Genomic DNA, 25715 nt, shown 5'->3' with positions numbered 1-25715 from the left:
GATGATGATGATGACGACGACGATGACGATGACGACACTGCTGCTGCTGTCACTGGTACCTAGATCGATGATGATTATACCGATTATTGTTATTTTGATGGATATCCTATCTATGAATATAATTTCATCGAGTTGACGTGATCGAATACACACCATTAAGGTTGAACCAAACTTACTCAAATTGCACCATGCGTCCGTTGGTTAACACAGAGCATTCCACAGCATCCATCTGCAACACATGGAGTTTAAGTATTAGACCATGAGGACAATGCATAGCTACTCCAAATTGTTGACCTATCCCGAAAGCATACAGGACGAGTTTCAGTGATTTTATTCATATCTAAATCACTTCCCCCGTATCGTCCCAATCTTTTTTTTTCTTTTTCTTTTTTTTTGGGGGAAAATACGCTACATGTTTAGATGGTTAGGGGAGCACTTTTTGTTAATAATCAACCCTATCGTTATTCATTGAAAGAGCAAGATAACAGAGTGACTAAAAACAGGCATTTGCAATGACAGTTTGTTCGCGCAGAGCTCTAGAAAAACAGACGATACAACGAAAAAAACACATGCCAGACAAACGAGAATGCAACCAGACATACAGAAAGACAGACAGACAGACAGACAGACAGACAGACAAACACACACACACACACACACACACACACACATACACACACACACACACACACACGCGCGCGCGTGCACACATACACACAGACACACACAGACAAACACAAAAGAAGACAAACACACAGGCAGACAGGCACACCCTCGACATTGAGCAACCAATCAGCCAACATACAACAAGCTGCCAATCGACGACGCCCACAGACCACCAATATTACTCGTCCATATATCCCCACAGAATGTCTCCCTCTCTCTAGAAGCTTCCTCGCATAGTATCAAACTTCCTGGAAATTTCCTCACTAAGTGTAGACGGCTTCGCCGTGATTGCTACGCGATTGCATTTCACGCCCTTCTGGTCACTTCAATTTACGCGGGCGCTGCACTTAATTTGATGGCCGCCACAGCACGTACGCTCAGCCCTCTGTTTGGATGGAGTGGTGGTAAAAAGACGGAACGACGCTTTTGGTGCTCGTTCAGGGGCCCAGGGAAAATGGACTCCATTTCTCTCAAAGTGGATTTACAACAGAGCCTTCTATTTCCTGCGGGCGAAGGGACATTCTGCGAAAAGCGTTACTGAAAAAATAAAGAGCCGAGGATTCTAATCAAGCAGTAGTTTATTACATTACAAGGGAGTTAAAGGAAATATCCGCCGTTCCTAAAGCCGTGTCTGAATTCAGAGTTGCTGGTCATGTTACAGTTCATGTGAATACACTGATCTCAGGTCATTTGCATAAAAGGGACATCAACATTTCCTTATTAGGTAACTGACTTGGGGGTCAACGCAGACAGGTGATCAGCAACTCGACCAGCAACTCTTGATTATGTCGGTCTTCGTTCTTAGAATCAGATCAACACTGTGTTAGTGAGTAAGACTCATTAGGGGGAGAGGGGGGAGAGAGAAAGAGAGAGAGAGAGAGAGAGAGAGAGAGAGAGAGAGAGAGAGAGAGAGAGAGAGAGAGAGAGAGAGAGAGAGAGAGAGAGAGAGAGAGAGAGAGAGAGAGAGAGCGTTCACTTGCTAGCGTGATGACCACGCAGGCGCAAAACATTTGTTCGTTCAAATATTCTGCATTGACTTCACCAAACGCACCTTCATACGGACTCTTATTTTTTATCTCATAACACGAAATCCTAAAAGCTTAAACTTAAACTTGAACAAAATACATAAACGGTGTTAGGCGTATAGCAATAGAAGACAGTAAAACGGAACTTGTTTTTACTTGCAATAACTGTGGAAATCTATATCTATATCATGACATATAGATCCCTCTTCGACCGAACTGACCAAATTCTTTGGCAAGGACAGTGCGTTGATTTTAAGATGATAGACTCTGTGCCAAAAATAAAAAGACGACGGAAAAGATGGAACTATCGAATAGACGAAATCAGATTGTCCTCGGCTGAGCGAACCTCTTCTCTCTTTCGGGTGGGCTCTGCAAGAGCCAGACAGTTCCAGAAATGAACGGGTAAAGGTGATTACGAGACGGACGTCAACTGGATGGAAGGAAGATATTGACAAACACATATCTTCATCTCCACTGATCCTCTGTGATCGATGTTCGGCGGTCACGCAAGGTAGGCTAACAGCGTAAGCATCAGCGGTATGTTCATTCTGTCACGTACACACTGCCTCAGTCAGGGTTGGGAGAGACATGATTGATCGTGACTGTGTGTGTGTGTGTGTGTGTGTGTGTGTGTATGTGTGTGGGTGTGTGTATGTATGTGTGTGTGTGTGTATGTGTGTGTCTGTGTGTGTCTGTGCGTGTGTGTATCTGTGTGTGTGTCTGTGTGTGTGTGTCTGTGTCTGTGTGTGTGTGTGTATCTGTGTGTGTGTGTGTGTATGTGTGTGTGTATGTGTGTGTGTATGTGTGTGTGTGTGTGTCTGTGTGTGTGTGTGTGTGTCTGTGTGTGTGTCTGTGTCTGTGTATCTGTGTGTGTGTGTGTATGTGTGTATCTGTGTGTGTCTGTGTCTTTGTGTGTGTGTGTGTGTATGTGTGTGTGTGTGTTTGTGTGTGTATGTGTGTGTGTTATGTGTGTGTGTGTATGTGTGTGTGTGTGTGTGTGTCTGTGTATGTGTGTGTCTGTGTGTGTGTGTGTCTGTGTGTGTGTGTGTGTGTGTGTGTATGTGTGTGTGTGTGTGTGTATGTGTGTGTGTGTGTATGTGTGTGTGTGTGTGTGTGTGTGTGTGTGTGTGTGTGTATGTGTGTATCTGTGTGTGTCTGTGTCTTTGTGTGTGTGTGTGTGTATGTGTGTGTATCTGTGTGTGTATGTGTGTGTGTGTCTGTGTATGTCTGTGTGTCTGTGTGTGTGTGTGTGTGTGTGTGTGTGTGTATGTGTGTGTGTGTGTGTATGTGTGTGTGTGTGTGTATGTGTATGTGTGTGTGTGTGTGTCTGTGTGTGTGTGTGTGTGTGTGTGTGTGTGTGTGTGTGTGTGTGTGTGTGTGTGTGTCTGTGTCTGTCTGTCTGTGTGTATGCCTAATTTCAAATACAAACGTGCTTATACCTTTGTTTCTCTGCCTCTCCACAAGTAAAACGATTGTCTCTTATGTCCAAGGGTCCCGTTTGGAGCTGTTTTCTCGTGTGTCAGAATGTGTGCATACGTTGCACCTTCATTGAAATTGCTTGCAACAAATGTCCCCTATGTCCTTCGTTAGCATGACAATTAAGGTAATTAATTTTCAGACTTTCCCCATACCACCGCACTCTATGCCCAGAAGCCTTCCTTGTCACTACAACGACACTGGACGGATTCAAAGTCTCTGACTAATTACTGCTCAGGACTGCGAACGACACGTTCCCCTGTTTTGTCGTTAAAAAAAGAAGAAATGATTGTGAGAGATCCTAACTAGTGAGACCGATTTTCGCTCTTTTGTCGTAAAAAAAAAAAAAAAATGATATGATTGTAAAAAATCCCAACTAGTGAGACCGATTTTCGCTCTTTTGTCGTAAAAAAAAGAAGAAATTATTGTAAAAGATCCTAACTAGTGAGACCGATTTTCGCTCTTTTGTCGTAAAAAAAAAGAAGAAATTATTGTAAAAGATCCCAACTATACTAGTCAGACCGATTTTCGCTCCTGTCTGGAACACAGCTTTCTGCCCCTCACAGGGGAGATCATTCCTAGTCACGATATGAATCTAAGGAATGGCAGGTGCAGAGGGTAGTTTGCTGTACACAGTGTTGTCCCGCTATTACCTTACTAGATTACCGATTACACACGCTTCACTGGTAATGGGGAATACGTATTTATCCTACATACGTGAGAGAGACACTCGTGAGATCGAGATAATAACCGTTCAAATCACACGTGTGTATATCATGTAAATGAGGTCATGTCAAGCAAGTCTGGCAGGGACCTGTTTTTTCACTGCTTATGATGCCAAAGTCACAGAGACAAACGTCATTATAGAAAACAAAAATTGCGCTCGCTAATTACCCTCGATGAATTGTTAGAAATAACACGTCACGCCACACTTTGAGAGGATAAACAGAATACTACATGGCTTGCTGTGTCGTACCAGATTTACACTCGTTGCTTTTTCAAATAGTGAACAGCTCGCTTTCGCTCGCAGTTCAATATTTAAAATAAAACTCGTGTAAATCTGGTACGACACAGCAAGCCATGTATTGTTCTCTATATCCCTTCAACCTACCTCAATCACTGACCAAACTGTGAAATTAGCTTGACAGTCTGACGATAGAAATCAAACAACGGTCACGGGTCTTAAGTTGAAAGATCAGTGCATATGCAAATCCTGTCAAATTCAACCAATGGTTGAAGCGTACCGCTGTCCACTTAACCTATTAAACGCTCCTGCTTTTAAGTCTGGGACACCGCGCGCTGTCTGCTAAATCCGCTCAAGGTGTGACCGGGCTATACGCTCGCGTAATTAAGGTGTAAGTGAGAGATGATTGGTAAAAACTTCGATATACACATATACTTCCAAACACACACACACACACACACACACACACACACACACACACACACACACATGTAAGCAGGCGCAAACACACACACACACACACACTCTCTCTTTCTCTCTCTTTTCTCTCTCACACACTCGCACGCACGCACGCACATATCCACACACGCACGCACGCACACACACACACACACACACACACACACACACACACATTGATTACAGAACTAATAATCTGAAAACAGTTGCGCGCTTAAAGATTCTCAACAGAATTTCCCAAGTGTATTGTACAATGTCAGGTACCTGTGACCCGCACACCTCTCCCCCCCCCCCCCCAAACCACAAACACTCAAAGTCCTCTTGGCACAAACAGCATTGGATCAGGGTGGCTGTTATACGTGATCAACAGCGTGTAGCTCCCCACCCCACACACCGTGCATACCCGTCCAATGCCACCCGAATGCATAGGTAAGCTGGGGTGACTAGGTTCACATTGTGCAGAGCAAGGTGCCAGGTGCCCTTTAACAGTTGTTGGGTACTGTTTGCATTATGTTGGTGTGTAATGCATCTGCATGATATTGTATGTATGTAAGCAATAAGCAAGCAGTTCCATGTGTGTGTGTGTGTATGTGTGTCTCACAGTGTGTGTGTGTGTGTGTGTGAGTGTGTGTGTATGTTTGTGTGTGTGCGCATGTGTGTGTGTGTGTCTGTGTGCATACGTGCATGCATATGTGTGTGCGTGTGTGTGAGTGTGTGTGTATGTATGTGTGAGTGTGTGTGTGTGTGTGTGTATTTGTGTATGTATGTGTGTGTGTGTGTGTGAGTGTGTATGTATGTGTGTGTGTGTGTGTGTGTGTATGTGTGTGTGTGTGTTTGCGTGCGTGCAATTTGTTCACACCGTATTGAGAGACAGAGTAATAAAAGGAGACATTACTTTCAGGTGCCATGAGTTACAAGCCCTGCACATCAGTTGCTATAAGTATCTCTCAGCAAAAAGAATCTGCGTACTGCAGAGAACATCCACCCTAAAGAAGAGATGATAGATTGACGCAAAAACAGTATTTACATTTAAAACAAAGATAGCAAAAGGAACGTACGCATGCACACACAAATAACCCGTAACGAATCGAGAAGGTGATACATAGAAAATGAAAAGATGGAACAAAAATACACATACACATGAAGGCACGGACAGACAAGACAGACAGAGCAACGGACAGAATCAACGGACAGAATCAACGGACAGAACAACGGACAGAACAACGGACAGAACAACGGACAGAATCAACGGACAGAACAACGGACAGAATCAACGGACAGAACAACGGACAGAATCAACGGACAGAACAACGGACAGAATCAACGAAACACTAACCACGGGAAACAAGGAGAAGAGGAAGAAGACGATGAAAGTTATGCCGCTCATGGATGTCTCCATTATGATGTCCTAGACTCCGGTCGTCTGCTGTGCGGCAAATGGTGTAAACAATGTGCTGTCTTTCTGTTATTTCTCTACCTTCTTTAATTCTTCCACCTTGTTGGTCTGCAGTCTAGTGCGCACTTTCTCCCCGGTCTTGGCGAGGCAGATGGAACGATGCTTCCTTTTCACCAGCGATGACGGCTTCCCGGCCTTGGCGAGGCAGATGGAACGATGCTTCCTTTTCACCAGCGGTGACGGCTTCCCGGCCTTGGCGAGGCAGATGGAACGATGCTTCCTTTTCACCAGCGATGACGGCTTCCCGGCCTTGGCGAGGCAGATGGAACGATGCTTCCTTTTCACCAGCGGTGACGGCTTCCCGGCCTTGGCGAGGCAGATGGAACGATGCTTCCTTTTCACCAGCGGTGACGGCTTCCCGGCCTTGGCGAGGCAGATAGAACGATGCTTCTTTTTCAACAGCGGTGACGGCTTCCCGGCCTTGGCGAGGCAGATGGAACGATGCTTCCTTTTCACCAGCGGTGACGGCTTCCCGGCATTGGCGAGGGAGATGGAACGATGCTTCCTTTTCACCAGCGGTGACGACTTCCCGGCCTTGGCGAGGCAGATGGAACGATGCTTCTTTTTCAACAGCGGTGACGGCTTCCCGGCCTTGGCGAGGCAGATGGAACGATGCTTCCTTTTCACCAGCGGTGACGGCTTCCCGGCCTTGGCGAGGCAGATGGAACGATGCTTCCTTTTCACCAGCGGTGACGACTTCCCGGCCTTGGCGAGGCAGATGGAACGATGCTTCCTTTTCACCAGCGGTGACGGCTTCGATCCCGGCCTTGGCGAGGCAGATGGAACGATGCTTCTTTTTCACCAGCGGTGACGGCTTCCCGGCCTTGGCGAGGCAGATGGAACGATGCTTCTTTTTCACCAGCGGTGACGGCTTCCCGGCCTTGGCGAGGCAGATGGAACGATGCTTCCTTTTCACCAGCGGTGACGGCTTCCCGGCCTTGGCGAGGCAGATGGAACGATGCTTCCTTTTCACCAGCGGTGACGGCTTCCCGGCCTTGGCGAGGCAGATGGAACAATGCTTCCTTTTCACCAGCGGTGACGGCTTCCCGGCCTTGGCGAGGCAGATGGAACGATGCTTCCTTTTCACCAGCGGTGACGGCTTCCCGGCCTTGGCGAGGCAGATGGAACGATGCTTCCTTTTCACCAGCGGTGACGGCTTCTCGGCCTTGGCGAGGCAGATGGAACGATGCTTCCTTTTCACCAGCGGGGACGGCTTCCCGGCCTTGGCGAGGCAGATGGAACGATGCTTCCTTTTCACCAGCGGGGACGGCTTCCCGGCCTTGGCGAGGCAGATGGAACGATGCTTCCTTTTCACCAGCGGTGACGGCTTCCCGGCCTTGGCGAGGCAGATATACGATGCTTCCTTTTCACCAGCGGGGACGGCTTCCCGGCCTTGGCGAGGCAGATGGAACGATGCTTCCTTTTCACCAGCGGGGACGGCTTCCCGGCCTTGGCGAGGCAGATGGAACGATGCTTCCTTTTCACCAGCGGTGACGGCTTCCCGGCCTTGGCGAGGCAGATGGAACGATGCTTCCTTTTCACCAGCGGTGACGGCTTCCCGGCCTTGGCGAGGCAGATGGAACGATGCTTCCTTTTCACCAGCGGTGACGGCTTCCCGGCCTTGGCGAGGCAGATGGAACGATGCTTCCTTTTCACCAGCGGTGACGGCTTCCCGGCCTTGGCGAGGCAGATGGAACGATGCTTCTTTTTCAACAGCGGTGACGGCTTCCCGGCCTTGGCGAGGCAGATGGAACGATGCTTCCTTTTCACCAGCGGTGACGGCTTCCCGGCATTGGCGAGGGAGATGGAACGATGCTTCCTTTTCACCAGCGGTGACGGCTTCCCCCTCACTTTGACACCGCCCAATGACTCGATCTGTCGTTGTCGTTGTCTTGGTAATTAGAGCTTTTCATTCGTGATGCACGTGCAGGAAGTGTTTCTGCGTAGCAACATGCGAAAAAAAAAATAAGTGTTTGATTGCGTGTTACTGTTTACGAAGGTGCTGTTGTGTGTGTGTGTGTGTGTGTGTGTGTGTGTGTGAGTGTGGGGGTGGAGGGGGAGGGTAGGGTGTGTGTGTGTGTGTGTGTGTGTGTGTGAGTGTGGGGGGTGGAGGGGGAGGGTAGGGTGTGTGTGTGTGTGTGTGTGTGTGTGTGTGTGTGTGTGAGTGTGGGGGTGGAGGGGGAGGGTAGGGTGTGTGTGTGTGTGTGTGTGTGTGTGTGTGTGTGTGTGTGTGTGTGTGTGAAAGAGGGTACCGGGTGTGTGCCGTGCGCGTATAGGTCTGTTTGCGTGCTTGCTTGTTTGTCTGTTTGTCTATCTGTCAATTCGTTTGTCTGTCTGAATGATTTGCGCATGCGACGGTGCTCCAATTGCCCAGTGGGGCATCGCCGAGCAAAGTTGATTGACTTTTTGTACATCAATGAAAAAAACAGTGTTGGTTACACGCCTGAAGTCTTACTGCGAAGTAACAACCTGTTCTCGGTAAATCTACAACATAAACAAAGAGAGGCTTGGCAGGGGAATTGGGAGGCAAGGGGAACACAGCCAGAGAGAGAGAGAGAGAGAGAGAGAGAGAGAGAGAGAGAGACAGACAGAGAGACAGAGAGAGAGAAAATGAGAGAGAGACAGAGAGAGGAAATTAGAGATAGGCAGAGAGATAGAGAGAGAGAGCGAGCGAGTGGGAAACAGAGAAAGAGAGATAGTGGGAAACAGAAAGAGAGAGAGAGAGAAAGAGAGAGAGAGAGCGAGAGAGAGATAGTGGGAAACAGAGAGAGAGAGAGCGAGGGCGAGTGGGAAACAGAGAGAGAGAGAGAGAGAGAGAGAGAGAGAGAGCGAGTGAGAAACAGAGAAAGAGAGAGAAATAGAGAGAGAGCGAAACACAGAGAGAGAGAGAGAGAGAGAGAGAGAGAGAGAGAGAGAGCGAGTGGGAAACAGAGAAAGAGAGAGAGTGGGAAACAGAAAGAGAGAGAGAGAGAGAGCGAGTGAGAAACAGAGAAAGAGAGAGAAAGAGAGAAATAGAGAGAGAGCGAAACACACACACAGAGAGAGAGAGAGAGAGAGAGAGAGAGAGAGAGAGAGAGAGAGAGAGAGAGAGAGAGAGAGAGAGAGAGAGTCGTCATGTTTGATTCTTTTGAGAAGAGAACAGCTGTATCCGATCGACAATGGCACTTAGCTATATATACACACACGTGCTAGCCTAACATTCTTGAGACAATCGGTAAGGGGTGAAATAGCCTGAAATTCTTGAGACAATCGGTGAGGGGTGAAATACTTATATAGACAGCTAACGATTCTTCATTGATTTCCTCGAAAGCGGCGTATGGCTGCCTGAATGGCGGGGTAAAAACAGTCATACACGTAAAAACCAACTCGTACAAAAACATGAGTGAACTTTGGAGTTTCAGCCCATGAACGAAGAAGAAGCAGAAGATTTTGCCAGAGCACAGACTTCGTGCCGCTATTCAATGGCCGATCATTGACGCCCAGACAGGCAGAAAATCAACTCATACAAATGCAGACACGCGGCTGAGGCTACGTGCTTTGTGGCTTGAAGTACGTAGGCCCTACTAACTTTTTTTCCGGACGGATCTCGAGATAACGCTTTTTGTCATCCAACAACAAATCCAAAAACAAAGAGACTGCCAACGTTCCAAAATTCAGAATAAAAAAACAAGAAAGGTTGGTTGTTGGAACGTTTGTTATTATTTGTGAATGTATCGTTTTGTCAATAACAAACGTTCCAACAACCTACCTTTTCTTGTTTTTGTTTTTTTTATTCATCCAGCAACAAGTTTTGACTTGAGTAATCTATATATATACTAGACTAGAGGAATACCCGGCTTCGCCGGGGTGAATCGCGAGACAGAGACAGACAGCGTGGCGGTTCACCACAATTACCTTTGAAGGCGAAGTCCTGTCAAACGGGATTGAGAATTTTAGAGCTTATTTCTTAGCCCTATATTATCTGCTGTGGCTTCTCAAATGCCAGAACATACAGACAGATGATGATAAAATCGTTTATTTAACGTCACTCTGTAAAAACATTGGCGACATTTGTCTTAGATTAAGAACACACACAGGCACGCACACAAACTTTCCCTTTATGTACAGTGGTTCACCACCCTCCCGCCCCCCGCACACTCTCGCTCATCTAATTAAAAATGGTGTTAAGAGATACTTGGATATAAAATGGTATTTTTAAAAGATCTGATAAAAATATATAGTAGCTGTATGAGAAGCAATGGCGTCAGCCGCAGCAATGTCTCTTCATATCCAGGGACCAAGTGGGTGCGTGTGCATAAGTCCAGCGATAAGTTTGGGACCTTGCCACCCAAGGTCTTTATTAAAACTTAAAAGATAGCTTAATTTTTCCTTTGAGGTATTTGGCAGAATATTTCTATTTGAGTTTATAAACTGAGTCAGGGGTTGAAAGTAGCATGAGTTCAAATCACACTCCAAAGTCAAATGAGCAATGGTGAGGTCGGATTGACAGGTGCATTTAAGCTCTAGAAATTGGTAACTCCCAGCTTCTGCCCTTAGGCGGTTAATCCTTTTTATTACACGTGGGCATGCATTATAGGTGTTCATCTGTTTTGATGGGGCTTCCCGAATGAGCCAGCCAGAGCTTATAGCCTTGTGCATATATTTGTTCCTCCATTCTCTCCAGAGAAGAGAGCCTGTAAGGCTACTGATCTCAGAAGCAGACAATGGCAGGTCTACCTCGGAGGCGCCCATGCCTTGGGCAGCTTCTTTAGCGGCTTTGTCCGCTTTCTCGTTGCCAGGCACGTTCACGTGTGCTGGACACCAGACCAGGTTAATCTCGCTTCCTTTTTTTTATAATTTTATTTGCCAGCTCCTTTATGGCAATGACAAGATCATGTCTTTTTGATCTTTTGTTAGATCTCAATGCTTCAATGGCTGCTTTGGAGTCAGAGAATATAGCTATCTTTTGAGGAGGAGTGTTCTTGAGATTGAGATGAACAAGCGACATGCAGATGGCAAGGAGCTCAGCTGAGAAGATCGAGTTTCTGTTGCAAAGTTTAAATTTCCCAGTCATGTCATCGCTGGGGATTACAAAAGCTGCGCCAGCCTTCTTGTCATCCAACACTGACCCGTCTGTGTAAACATGAACATGGCCTTTGTATACAGTATCAATGTGCTCAAGGGCTTGTATCCTGAGTAATAACTGATCATCCTTTGTAGCTGTGCAATATTCTGTGTCAAAATTCATTTCTTTCATTGTCCATGAGGGATCACGAGATATGGGGTTTTGGGCCACATCATTTGGGTCGACACTGATTTCACTAAAGAGTGAAGCATTGAATTGAGCCAGTGAGGAGAAAGTAGTGCCAAAGTGGGCCTTTTTGTTTTGGACATGATTGTAATGCGGTTGTAGCTCCTCTTTTGTTGAGTTTTGCACTGTGTTGGCTCGAACATTGTAATCTGCGCAGCACTTACGCCGCCACATGTCAAGAGGGAGGAATCCTGCTTGGTGGTATACAATGGCCTGCTTTGAATGCCTTGGGTGTCCGAGGGCAAGCCGAAGGGCACGACATTCCGCTGACTGTAGCTTATCAAGCCATTTTCGAGCCGACGAGAAGTAGGCCTCCTGTCCATATGATAGTCTTGATCTTATAAGAGCTCTGGTGATGTTTGTTAGAATAACTGGGCACTTTGCCCATGGTTGGGCAGCCAGTATTTTAAGAAGGTTGATGGTCTTATTTGCTTTGCTTAAAAGATACTTTAAGTGAGCAGTCCATAGTCCATTTGAGGTGAAAACTACGCCCAGATATTTCACCTGCTGACTGGGTGAGACAACAGATTTATCTAGTGAGAACTGTATCTTTTCTCGATCTTCCAGTTTTCGGTTTGTAAAGACAACGAATACAGTTTTCTCGGCAGAGAGAGTGAAGCCATTCTCCCGCATATAGTTCGCAATGTTATCTATAGCTGTTTGCCACTCTTTAGAGAATTTGTGTTCTGTTTTATAGGTTTTGTTTTGATACTCTTTGCATAGAGCAATATCATCCGCATAAAGCGTCAGTTCGGCTCCATGTGTTTTAATTGTCGATATGTCATGCAGCATAATGCTAAAAAGCAGTGGTGCTATTACTGAGCCCTGTGGCACTCCCATGTCAACTTTGCGAGTGGATGATTTGGCACCTTTATAATCAGTTTGAAAGGATCTGTTCAGTAGAAAGCTTTTTATGTATTGAAACATATTACCACTGATGCCTAATTGCTTCAATTTGAACAACAATCGTTGGTGCCATACTGTATCGTAGGCTTTTTTGATGTCAAAAAAGACAGCAAAGAGAGACTTCTTGCGTGAGAGAGCTTTCTTAATTTTAGAGGACAGTTTTACAATGTGATCCGAGACACCCCTGCCTCGACGGAAACCGGCTTGGCACAGGGGTATTACCTTTTTTCTTTCCATTTCATCTTCTAGTCTGGATTTTAGTATTCTTTCATAGATTTTGCTCAGATGGGAGGTCAGAGATATAGGGCGCCAGTTGGAAGGGTTAGCTCTTGGTTTTCCAGGCTTTAAAATGGGGATCACAACAGCCTCTTTCCAAGCTGTGGGAATCAGGCCAGACTTCCAGCATGTTGAATAAAAATCCAGTAAAAGATTTAATCCTTGGTTTGGTAAATGTTGTATGACCTGATAGTTTATTGGATCAGAACCACAGGCGGATCGGACTTTTGTCACCGATGCTATAGCCGTTTTCAGTTCTTGAATGGATAAGGGAGCATTTATTTTTAAGGAAGGGTTGAGTTCTGGGTCGTTTAAGTCCTGTTTATCCTCCCAGTTCTTACGGAAGAGTTCCTGCTCACATAACAGTTTATCTGTTTGGCTTGCTGCTGCAAAAATATCTGCAAACAGTTCTGCTTTTTCAGGAAGGCTTTCATATTTTTTTCCTTCGTACAGACAGACAAAAGCCGCTAGACCACATCACAAACAGAACTCTACAATACACAGGTTTTTGCCCACACACACACACACACAAACACACACACACACAGAGAAGCCGTATATATATATGCATATCTGTATCTATAAATATATAGAGATAGGTGAGAGTGTATTTTTCGCGTGGCTATAAATTGATTCGACCTTTTCACTTTGACAGTAAGAACAACTTACGGGTGCAAGGGAAGCGTTGTGGACAGCGCAGTGGACAGCGCAGTGACATTCTAAAAATAGTAATAGTAACTTACAAACGGGAAAGCCACACGAAGGAAGGGAGATAAACGCCAAACACTGGAGAAGATAAGGAAGAGTTACTTATAATGGTGAAATGAACACAAAAACCAAAATCAGTTCAGCGCTGCGCGCTGAGAGCACGTGTTGAAATATCTCATCGATGATATTGTGTCCGGGGTGTAGCTGAATACGGTGTCCAAATTTGAAAAAGATCCAGCGAGAACTTTGGCGTTGTGATGTGGTGTAGCGGCTTTGGTGTGTCGGTATGGGGGCCCGGGTAGCTGAGGTGGAACCAAAATCGGTTCAGCGCTGCGCGCTGAGAGCACGTGTTGAAATATCTCATCGATGAGGTTGTGTCCGGGGTCTCTCTGAATAAGCCCACCAAATTTGAAGCAGATCCATCGAGAACTTTGGCCGTGCATGGCGAATACACAGATACACAGATACACAGATACACAGACACACACACAGACACACACACAGACACACAGACACAAGTCGTATATATATATAGATGAATACCCGCTTCGCCGGGTACGGCTTCGCCGAGAAGAAGTCGAGCCGAATACCCGGCTTTGCCGGCGCACCGCACGAAGGAAGGGAGATAAACGCGCAAAACACTGGAGAAGAGTAATACCCGCCTTCGCCGGGACAGTGACCTTCTAAAAATAGTATAACGGGAATATGGATTGAGCGTTGTCGACAGTGACCTTTTAAAAATAGAAACGGGAATATGGATTGTAATTGACGCCACACGAAGGAAGGGAGATAAACGCTGAAAACACTGGAGAAGATAAAGAAGAGTTACTGGGAATGGATCCAGAGAAAAACCAAAATCGGTTCAGCGCTGCGCGCTGAGAGCACGTGTTGAAATATCTCATCGAGCAGGTTGTGTCCGGGGTCTACCTGAATATGCACACCAAATTTGAAACAGATCCATCGAGAACCTTGGGCGTGCATCGCGGACACACACACACACACACACACACACACACACACACACACACACACACACACACACACACACACACACACACACACACACACAAGTCGTATATATATATAGATACGACTTGTGTCTGTGTGTGTGTGTGTCCGCGATGCCAAGCAAAAGTTCTCGATCGATCTTTTTCAAATTTGGAAGCCATATTCAGCTACATCCCGGACACAACCTCATCGATGAGATATATCAACACGTGCTCTCAGCGCGCAGCGCTGAACCGATTTTGGTTTTTCTCTGGATCCATTTCCAGTAACTCTTCCTTATCTTCTCCAGTGTTTTCAGCGTTTACCTCCCTTCCTTCGTGTGGCGTCAATCCATATTCCCGTTTCTATTTTTAGAAGGTCACTGTCGACAACGCTCAATCCATATTCCCGTTATACTATTTTTAGAAGGTCACTACTCTTCTCCAGTGTTTTGCGCGTTTATCTCCCTTCCTTCGTGCGGTGCGCCGGCAAAGCGGCGTACACCCGGCTAAGCCGGGTCCCCGGCGCAGCCGGGTTTTCGGCTCGACTTTTTCCCGGCGCAGCCGTACCCGGCGAAGCGGGTATTCATCTAGTAAGACATATTTAAGACGTGAGACACCGGATAGAGATGCGGTGTCGCAATTTGTGGCTTTGTTGTTGTTATTTTTTGGCCAGCCTCAAGCTTTACTTCCACCTTCAACGGCTGCTGTTAGAAATGCAATGAGCCTGATGTATTTGCAAACTTAACAATGGTGTTAAAGGCCAACATCCAAAAGAATTTTTTTCCTGGAGCGACCTAAACTTGAACCCGTCGCTCTTCTTGCATGTCTGTTTACTTCGTGTTGCACGCAAAAATTGCGCGACTTCCTTGCCGCGTGGATTGACGAAGCTGTTTTATTCTCGTGACTGAAAACACTGCAGTGCGTGCAGTTTTATTCTGTGGGTTCGACAGATCGGTCCAGTAGTTTGGTCTCAATTGCTCTACACACACGCGCACACACACACACACATACACACACTGGCACACACACACTCACACACACACACACACAGGCACACACTAGCACACACACACACACACGCACACACACACACACCAGGGCCGGACCAAATGAGTTGTAAGGGGGGGGTTCCTCCTTTTTTTGGGGGGGCAAATCAGCGACTGAAGTGGCGAAGCCACAAGCGCGCGCGAACTAGGGGGGTCCGGGGAACATTTTTGAAAAACGGTTAAAATCTGTGCAATCTGGTGCATTCTGGGCCTTGTTTTGAGGGTTAAGAGCAGCATTGTCTCATCGGATTTCACATTGAATAAAATTTGTTAGAGACACACACAAAATTTATTAAAAAAAAAACAAAACACTCAAAGCAAGGTACATGCTTTTTCCAGGGGTGGGGTTCCGGAACCCCTGGAACCCCCCCCTGGGTCCGGCCCTGCACACACCCGCTCGGCTTTTTGTCCCCTCTGCCTCACTGATTTGGTTTTGTGTTTATTTCGTAATTATTTTGTTAGTAAATAGTGAACATTGCTTCAATGCCGAAGCAAAAAACATCACTATTGGTTGTAATTTGCTACCAATTTTAAAACCCGAATATCGTATTACATAGTAATTTTGACAGCAGTTCAAATGTGTACATTTACCAGTTCCATTCAGCAGACTTCCAGGTCTTTGTGACTGATTTCTGGCCAGGAATTCATCACGCTTTCTGTTGTTCATTCGTTTCCTGTGACATTGATCAGCAAACCAGCAAAGTGTGTGTGTGTGTGTGTGTGTGTGTGTGTGCCTTTGGTTATATCGGTTTTTGTTGTTGTTGATGAGTACGTAACAAAATGTAGTCAGTATAATTATATACGTTTGCACCATACCTCATCTCCCGTGAAATATCAACAGAGTTCGAAGTTTCAGTTTGTCAATCTGTATAGTATGATTTGTTTTCAAATACGTTTTGTCTTTCTTTCCTTGTCCTGGTTTGTTTACAGATCATCGTCATTTTTTAATCTCGGAAGATCTAACTAGTGTTCTGAGCATCGCCTAAGTAGACATCAACAAGCATGTACATACTTGAATGATCTTGCCGTTGTCTATCTTTTGCGATATCATGTCCATTTCCACATCGCAACATTATTGAATATTTGTACCAGTTTCAATTTGTCTGATAGATGTTGAATGACACACAAATAACACGATTTCTTCGTGAACTTCAATTTAATATATCAGGTGTACGATACATCTACACAGTTGTGTGTGTGTGTGTGTGTGTGTGTGTGTGTGTGTGTGTGTGTGTGTGTGTGTGTGTGTGTGTGTGTGTGTGTGTGTGTGTATGTGTGTGTGAGTGTGTGTGTGTGTGTTCTTGAACATAACTACACCCATGTGTTTATGAGTTACATAATTATATATATGCGTTCAGTCAGTCTGCATGTTTCCTTTCACAAAATAAGACACAACATCAAAAATGAATACAGATTTGATCTGCAAGGAGGAAATATCAAACCAACCCACACCCCAAACCTAAAGCAGCTCATGACAAACTTTTGGTACACACTTTGCAAAATAATACTCTAATTTCTAACCAGCTGCATTACACGCTGCCAACAGAGAGAGAACAAGTCGCGTAAGGCGAAATGACAACATTTAGTTAATCTGTCGAACCCACAGAATACAAAAAACTAAGTCCATCTCACGATGAACACGAGCCGAAATCATATGCACTCGACTTATGAAATAGAAAGAAATCAAATACGACGAAGAGAAGAAAAAGTTTGAAAGTACCATTGAACTTCCATGTCGGCGTGTGGCTGAGCTTAAAATAGGAATGTTGTTGCAATCTGTTAGGCACTTTCCCTTTTGACAGGTAGTTTTTGCATGTACAGCAAAACACGGCCTTTTTTACAAATCCTAAAGACTGTCGGAAACTTCGCATGCTCTCTTGTGAACGCCATGTGAAACATTGATTCTGAAACAAAAATCTATGGCATGAATGACAATGGAAAGACGGTCTCTCTCTGATTCCAAGTTCATAATGACAGAAAGTGCTGAATTTAAAAAATCTGTAGATGAAGTAAAATCATTTGAATGTTGGCTTGTTGAAACTTCATAACAAACAGCCACCTCGTCTATATCATTATCTGAAAGAATGCCAACTTCCTTTGAAACACCAACATTTGTATGGAAAACTTCTGTTTCTGTCATCTTTGATTTCATTTGACAACTTGGACTGATGGCATCTTCCAGAGATATATCCATTACTTTCAACTTGCGCCTCTTTGTATTCCTGTAAGCCTGCCACTTATTTATAAAAAGAAACGTTTGATACTTTTACCAAACAGTTAGTATAATGCACGATTTACCTGTATTCGTCTTTAAATTCTGCAAGACTGAAGCGAAAGAGGTCTGTCTCAGTTTTGTCGTCAGTTTGTTGTGTACATTTACACACGCACAACGAACAACACATGCACAGGCCCGGGGGAAGCTCTCCTTTCTTATGTCCGACGATAGACGTATACATGTAGTTTACATGTTTATTAGTCATCTATTTGATAGATTACGTGTATGATATGACGGAGAGTCGCATCGGTTTGATGCCGTGAACCCAACCGTGGCTGTGGCTGTCGTTTGAAGTAGCCTACTTCTTTATAAAGATTCATTTACATTCTACTTCTGACCAAGGCATGTTTGGTACCTACTGAATCCTTGTTGCGTGTAGTTTTACGTGGCACGTTGCCCAAAGTTGTATTCTTGAGGAGCATAAAATAAAACGTGTTACAAAGTTATCTCAAAACTCTGCAGTGACTGCTCGCGCAGCAGGTCAGCTAATTATAGCACGCAGCCTCCACAGACAGCTTTCGAGCCGAGACCATATGAGTCGCCGCTCCTGCGGTTCGTCAAAAACTGCACGCACTGCAGTGTTTTCAGTCACGAGAATAAAATAGCTTCGTCAATCCACGCGGCAAAGAAGTCGCTCGATTTTTGCGTGCAGCACGAAGTAAACAGACATGCAAGAATAGCGACGGGTTCACGTTTAGGTCGCTCCAGGAGAAAAATTCTTTTGGATGTTGGCCTTTAAATACAAAGCAACATCCTCAGAAGGTTGAAGTTTCGCCGATCGGCTCTACTCGCTATGCACAAAAAACAAAGCAGCAAGTTATTATATTAGAGTGTTGGTGGTATAATTATGTGGAAATACGCTCTTACCCATTGTAAAAGCCTCGACATATATGACTTTGGTTTTACATCATGGTCCGGACAGGATTAAAAGTAACTGTTTCTTACAAATAACACTGACTAGAAAATGCAGAGTCTGGCTCTCATATTTTGCACACATCAATCACTCTGCATTCAAAGCAAACATTGGCTTGCATGACCATCCATGCATTCACGCGCCATCACGTTTCGACTCTCGGAGAACGATACAATGTGCCAGGCTGGCCGAGACTACCTTTGTAGGGTCTTTGTTTCCCATGTGTTAAGTTCGTGCTGTGTGTGTTGATCTGTCCGTTTTGCGTGTGAATGTTACATGTTTGCATGGCTAATTGGCAACGCTCGCGTTACAAAAGAGAAACATAGCACATAGCTCCGTGGGGGGAAAAAATGAAAGAAAGAATTACAACAGCGTTGTTTTCGCTATTTAGGATCCCGCGTTTCTGTTTTGATGAAATTTCGCAATAAATATTTTTAAAAAGAGAGATTCTAGGTCAACTTTTAAATAATCTTTTGGAAAACAGGACTTAATTTGAGCAAAACCATTACGTTCCTTTATCCAGTGACATAAACACGTATTCAAAATGTAACTGTACAATTTGCTGGATGTATTTTAAAGGTAAATGCCTCTGTAGACATTAGGTGTTTAAATGCTGCAATTGTGATGTAGGGGAAGGGCTCCTAATATGGACCGGCTCCAAATATGGACCGCCTCCTGATCTGACAAACTAACGGCGCTAGAGCGCTCAAAAAAGTTTTATTCTCTGGATAACTTGCACATGTCAAAACAGTTGCAGAAACACAAACCTCAAAACCGTTAGGCTTTTTCTCTTTTTGTCACTTTTGGCAGCGTTCACTCTAAATTTGCCGCCTAAAACGGACTCGTTTCTGTCCACAGCAAAAACTCTTATCACACAAAAATGGCTAAATATGACAGCTAGGACCGTATTTGTTACATTTTAGCGGTGTTGACCCCGAGTTTCTACTACAAACAAAAAATAATAGCAAATTATAAAAGTATGTCACGGTGTCCCTTAATATGGACCACCTTCAACAAATCGAAGAAAATAAAAGCTATAAGCTATTTTCATGAATTCATTGAGAAGTTTGCTGAAAATAACCTATCACTAGCCCCCTTTGATTTACAAAAAATATATCAAATAGTCATCTTTTCGTGGTAGTTGATAATTTCACTCAGTTTCACTCCGTTTTTGATAAGCTTCTTAAAAGTTTCCCGGTGTGTTCATCGACCCGAAACAGATAAATCTAAATTGTATTTTAATTAGTCTGACTTACACACTAAGTTGTATCATGTTATTTTGACGTAAGCCTATGAAGGGCTTTTAACGGTGATTCGTGAATGCCTCTTCACTGGTCCATATTGGGCGCCCAGACTCCTAATATGGGCCATTTGTGATTGTTTCTGTATTTAATTTATGCTGAATATCTATCAAAGCTAATTTACTCTAACTAGGCCTATAACGGTTGACCTAAGTGAAAAGGACTACCAAACACAAAATGAAACTTTTTCGCAAGAAAACAAGCTAGTTATGAGCATGAAACAAAAAGTGGTCCATAATAGGAGCCCTTCCCCTACAGGGTGAATAATAGCCTCAGCCCACGCTACATGATAGAACATATCAGTTGTGAACACAAAGTTGTACAAGTGTACACAAAAGGGGATACATCAACCACCTGCCTATACCGTGGATAACACGAAGACACCTGTATACAATCTACATGTATACAATACGAATTTTTAAGAAATTCTGTTCTCCTACAATGTATCAAACAACATCTTCTTCTCGCAATATCAGTCTGTTAACCTCATTTTTGTCTCTCCTTCGCCGCGTTTTGTGAAAGTCTAGAGCTCTCTGCTGTGTTTAATTTCCAGCCAAGCAAAGAATGACAGCACTTGATAAAAGTGTTTGGTGACGAGCTGGAAAGAGCCTTGAAGCTGAGTACAAACTCGTTGATGGTGCAAAAGAGCGTTTCAGTTACTGAATGACCAATACAGAATAAAAAACATTCAGAACAAACATAACTTTCTTTACGAATGGCAGAGTGTCATACACTTCATTAGTCAGCCAACAAGCCCTCGAATCAAGAAAGTCGATATTTTGTTTGTTTCAAATAATTAAGGTGAATAGACGCCACGGTATAATTATATATATATAACAATATATTGATGATCAAATATTACATAAAATAACTATACAAAATGCTTACGGAAAAACAAAGAAAGAACGCGCTACGTTTACGGTAGACAGTCGTCCCCAATTGAAATATGCCCCTTACGGTAGACAGTCGTCCCCAATTGAAATATGTCCCTTCTCTTCGGGAGTGTCGTCGATGGAAAAAAAAAGATGTCTTGAGGACAAAGGCAAACGAATGTTTACCGGGCCATGTATGAGTTCCGAATATTTGCACACGTATTTGCTTACCGCAGAATTCGTAATCATAAACGCCAAGGTAGAAAAAGTAAATCAATCCAAAAAAGTAGAAACCAAAAATGACACAATGCAGAAAATATATGGCCAAAAGGCAAAGCATACAAGCCTATCAGGTTATACGCATCAGGGTTTAAATTTGAGAAAAGAAATACCGCTTTGCTAGCCTGTGCACAGCTGTCGAAGGACGCACTCGACAAAGCACACACAGCTTTTGAATTATTTATTCGCAGTACATGCCATTAGATTTTCTGAGAACGAGTTTTTTTCAAAGTGTGAATGAGTTGTGAGGATGTAACCCCGAGGGTGTGATACTATAGTTATGTGGGAATACTCCACCGATATGCGTGGGTATGATGTAAACGTTTCTTTGAGTGTGAGACTTGAAGAAGTGGAAAACTGAATCGGGGTGAGGGATGTAGATGATGATGATGATAATGATGATGGATCAGTGATGATGATGATGATGATGATGATGATGATGATGATGATGATCTTAATTGGGATGAAATTAACAGCTGTTATGTTTTTCCTTGTCGTTCTTAAACGACGACGATGATGACGACGACGACGACGACGACGAGTACGAGGACGAGGACGAGGACGAGGATGATGATGATGATGATGATGATGATGATGATGATGATGATGATGATGATGATGATGATGATGATGATGATGATGATGATGATGATGATGATGATGATGATGATGACGACGACGACGACGACGATGATGATGATGATGGTGATGATGATGATGACGACGACGATGATGATGATGATGATGATGATGATGATGATGATGATGATGATGATGATGATAATGATGATGATGATAATGATGATGATGATGACCTTAATTGGGATGACATTTACGGCGGTGACGTTTTTCCTTGTCGTTATTACTGAAACGATGATATTAATATGTACTACTGATCGAACTAAGAGAAACGGTGGTAATTATAATCAACATTAACAGCAATAACAGCAGAAAAGGCAGCAGCAGCATTTCAGTATTTAGGTAATAAAGCGCAACAATCACCCCCATATCACAATAAAAACAAAATATTAATTAAGTGCCAAGAAAGACTCCCAGAGCTGTGCTGAACTGAAGTCTCTCACCATTGAACACATCCACAACTCCTACCCCCAACGCCAATGGACTCATGTATACACTGACGGATCTGCCGACCAGGCTGTCAGAAGTGGTGGTGCCGGAATCTACATAAAGTACCCAGGAGGTCGAGAAGAAGAACACATCTCCCTCGCTACCGGCCTCTACTCCACCAACTTCAAGGCTGAAGCAGTAGCGCTCCAGACAGGTGCACAGCCCACATTGAGCACAGTCCACTCTCCCCCAACAACGTTGTGTTCTTCAGCGACGCAAAGTCATTCCTGCAGGCCTTAGACACTGCCAGAGACAAGGAACTGAATGACCTGTCATCCGCCTTGACCTCCCTGTGCAGAGCCCACACAGTCGTGCTGCAATGGGTCCCCTCTCACTGCAACAGACTAGGCAACGAAGCCGCAGATACTCTGGCAAAGGAGGGCACTACGAAGGACCAGAATGACAGATCAACCACCTTCAAAGAAGCCAAGACCATCATCAAGGCCAAGCAACACAAAAAGTGGTTGCAGCAGCACCCACACTACAACAAAAACGACGCCTTTCACCTGCTCACAAGGTCTGAGCAGGTCCTCATATTCAGGCTGCGGACAGGCCACAACCGAATGAACCACCACCTTTTCACCAAGTTCAGAATTGGCCAGTCAGACCAGTGCCCTTGTCAAACAGGCAGCATGACAACCGGCGGAACACCTGCTGCAGACTTGCCCACTACACGATGGCATCAGGAGCCAGATCTGGGCGGAGGCGACCACGGTGCAAGGGAAGCTCTATGGCAGTCTGGACGACCTACAGCGCACGGCAACATTTGCGCGGAGAACCGGTGTAACACGAAATTTTTACTCCACGAAAAATGTACTCCAGAGTAAATATTTCGTACGAAATTCTTACTCCGAGTACACTTTTCGTACGAGAAAAGAACTCCCCAAGGCACGAAAAAATTACTCCCTCCACGAAATTTTTACTCCCCATTTTTTTTACTTCCAGTAAAAATCTCGTACGCAAAAAATGGGATGCGGGCGAAGGGATAATGCCAATAAGTGATCTCGCGCACACGAATGTCGCGCTACCCTCCTTCCACCCCTTCCACCACCAAGACTAACAGGGGACAAGGGAGTACAAATTTCGTACACCTGGCATGGGAAGTTAAATTGCTCGTGTTGGGGTAAAGTAATTTATTCGTTATTTATTCGTCAGGGGAGTAACATTTTTGTACGAAATGTTTACTCGGAACTCACCTGTCTTGGGGAGTAATTTTCTCGTGCAATGGGGGAGTGCTTTTTTCGTAAAGGGAGTAACTTTTTCGTACGAAATGTTTACTCCGGAGTAAAAATCTCGTGGGAGTAATTTTCTCGTGTTACACCGGCGTTTCCATCTGAGTGATCGACAAGAAGAAGAAGAAGTGCCAACAAAAAGATGCATACACAGAGAATTACATTAGAACATCAACGCCGGCCATATCACGTGTCGCCATCATTTCCAATTTCCATTCAAACAAATGTGTTTTGTGTGTGTGTGTTGTGTGTGAGTGTGTGGATGTGTAAATGTGTGTGTGTGTACGTGTGTGGGTGTGTGTGTTTATATATGTGTGTGTGTGTGTGTGTGTGTGTTCTGTGTTGTGTGTGTGTGTGTGTGTGTGTGTGTGTTTGTGTTTGCTGTCGCTGTATCTAAATGATTCAGTTGTTATTGTTTCAATCGTAGAACACAGATCATGCGATATGTCTCATATTGATATGCAAAAACAATTGAAGCATCAAAGCAATAACTCATAAATTAATCTTCAAGTTTAAAGAAAATAACTGTGTGAACGTAGTTCGATGCAGGTAATGTAAGAAATCTTACATGATTGCACAAACCACACAACGCGCGTTCGCAGTACCTCACAGGAGCTTGTTTATTCTTTAGCAATTTTAGAGTAGTCCCTCTTTAGGGCGAGGGCCAGATGTAAAAAAGCAGATCACTGCTTACTCTATTACCCTCGTTAAATAAAGAATGGTTCTTGTTGTTCTTGTTCTATACACACGCAGGAGACTTAAACAGTGCTAATGTATTTAGTAATAAATTCGCCGGCAACAATGTTATCTTTTCCTCCGCACACACACACACACACACACACATACAATCACAACGTCGAACGCTGAAGAAGAAGAAGAAAACACACACACACACGCACACACACACACACACACACACACGGCTGTGTTGACGATAGTACATGTATGGGTGTGAGTGAGTGCGTGCGTGTGTTAGTGTGTGTGCATGACTGCTTAGAGTGCATAATTATATATGCTTATGAGTGAGCGAGAGAGAAAGAGAGAGAGAGACAGAGAGAGAGACAGAGACAGACAGACAGACAGACAGACACGGAGAGACAGACAGACAGACCGAAAGAGAGACAGAGACACAGAGACAAACAAGGAGACAGAAAGACCGACAGACAAACAGACAGACCGACACAGAGCTAGCATGTACGTGCATAGCATCACGGATATATATGCAACAACAACAACAACAAAAAACCACCCACATCATGTTCCCATACTCACAGTGCGTCAGTCGAACCTTCGTGCAACAACAGCGGCGAAGAATTAGCCTGCTCTCCTCTCTGTGTATAGTAAACACTCAGTGATGATTTTCAAACACTTTCACTGAGTTTCTGTCAACAGTCACCACACCACGTCCTCGCCGATGCTTCTGCTTCTTCTACCAGTCACCTTGTGTTTTCGGAACATGTCGTCTGCTACGCAACCGCTTGGACACTTAAAAAACTAGACACATGAACACGCACGCTGGCAAAAAACACAACATCAGACTCGTTTCTCAGGCCTGCAGGCCTATAGGTGTTTCTCGGTCTCACTCACTCAGTCTTGTCTCGATGTCTTGCGTTTTGGTTCTTTTTATTTACCCTCTCTAAAGTCACATGGTTTGGGCTAGCCGCCGATACTAACAAAAAGTTCAATGTCAAAACCCAAACAATCCCTTTCTTATCAGTTGCGCCGATGAGAGAGGCGGCACGTACGCGACCACAGAGATAACGCCACTGTTTTCATCTCAAATCGTTCGCCCCCAGTTTAGTTCTCAGCGCCGCTTTGCCGTAAAAACAACTGTCGGTTGCTTATATTTTCATGACACAACCGAAAGCGATTCAGTCTTGCCGGTTCTCTCTCGAACTACGCAATAGTGCAATAGACTTCGCTTTTCCCAAACCCTTGCTAGTACTGCCAGCTAATCGAAGAGAGGCGGTTAGCGCTGGTTGAAGCCTGGCTGTGTGACGTCACCTCGATCGCTCGTGAAGTGGCGACTGACTGGCGCGTGCGCTTTACCGGTACCAGAGCGAACGTAAATGGACATAGGCGCATGAACGGTTGAACTCGTTTTACAAACACAACACTGACTGTGACCAACGCCGGTGTCACGAACTGAAAACTCTGCTGAACAATCCCTCTCAATGCTGTGGACTTAAAAAATGCGACCCTTTGACCGAACGAACCATGGGTTAGGCCGGGTTAGGGTTAGGCCGGGTTGGGTGAGGGTTAGGGTTAGGTTGACTTGTTCACGACCGCATTGACCGCATTGAGAGGGATTGTTCAGGCAGAGTTTTCGTTCGTGACACGGGCGTAATGCTGATGGGTTCTGCTTCGAAGTTTCATTTGCTAAGCCCCAAACCGATAGACGATGTTCGGAAATAGCTGTCAGAATGTTCAAGCGATGTGGTAGGGTTGCTAGGC

The 25715-nt window shown here is 44.7% G+C and overlaps 1 protein-coding gene across 2 annotated transcripts in view; it reads right to left on the bottom strand.

Annotated features, from left to right (window-relative positions):
• LOC138982903 (uncharacterized) overlaps positions 1 to 25219 on the bottom strand; it is a 35821-nt gene extending 10602 nt beyond the window's left edge. Inside the window, exons 1-2 of one of the 2 annotated variants that reach the window (XM_070356300.1) lie at positions 24534 to 25219; positions 177 to 229 (exon numbers count right to left, since the gene is read on the bottom strand). In XM_070356300.1, the coding sequence (XP_070212401.1) occupies positions 177 to 229 (53 nt within the window). In that variant the 5' untranslated portion in view covers positions 24534 to 25219. Of the gene's footprint in view, positions 1 to 176; positions 230 to 5926; positions 6129 to 24533 lie in introns of those variants that run through there. The other variant, XM_070356299.1, reaches the window with a different exon arrangement.
• Between the last annotated feature and the right edge of the window lie 496 nt (positions 25220 to 25715).

This window comes from Littorina saxatilis, linkage group LG12, assembly GCF_037325665.1.
Source record: "Littorina saxatilis isolate snail1 linkage group LG12, US_GU_Lsax_2.0, whole genome shotgun sequence".
Taxonomy (NCBI): domain Eukaryota; kingdom Metazoa; phylum Mollusca; class Gastropoda; order Littorinimorpha; family Littorinidae; genus Littorina; species Littorina saxatilis.
Note: the sequence above shows the minus strand (reverse complement) of the source record. Positions and strands in the feature narration are given on the sequence as shown.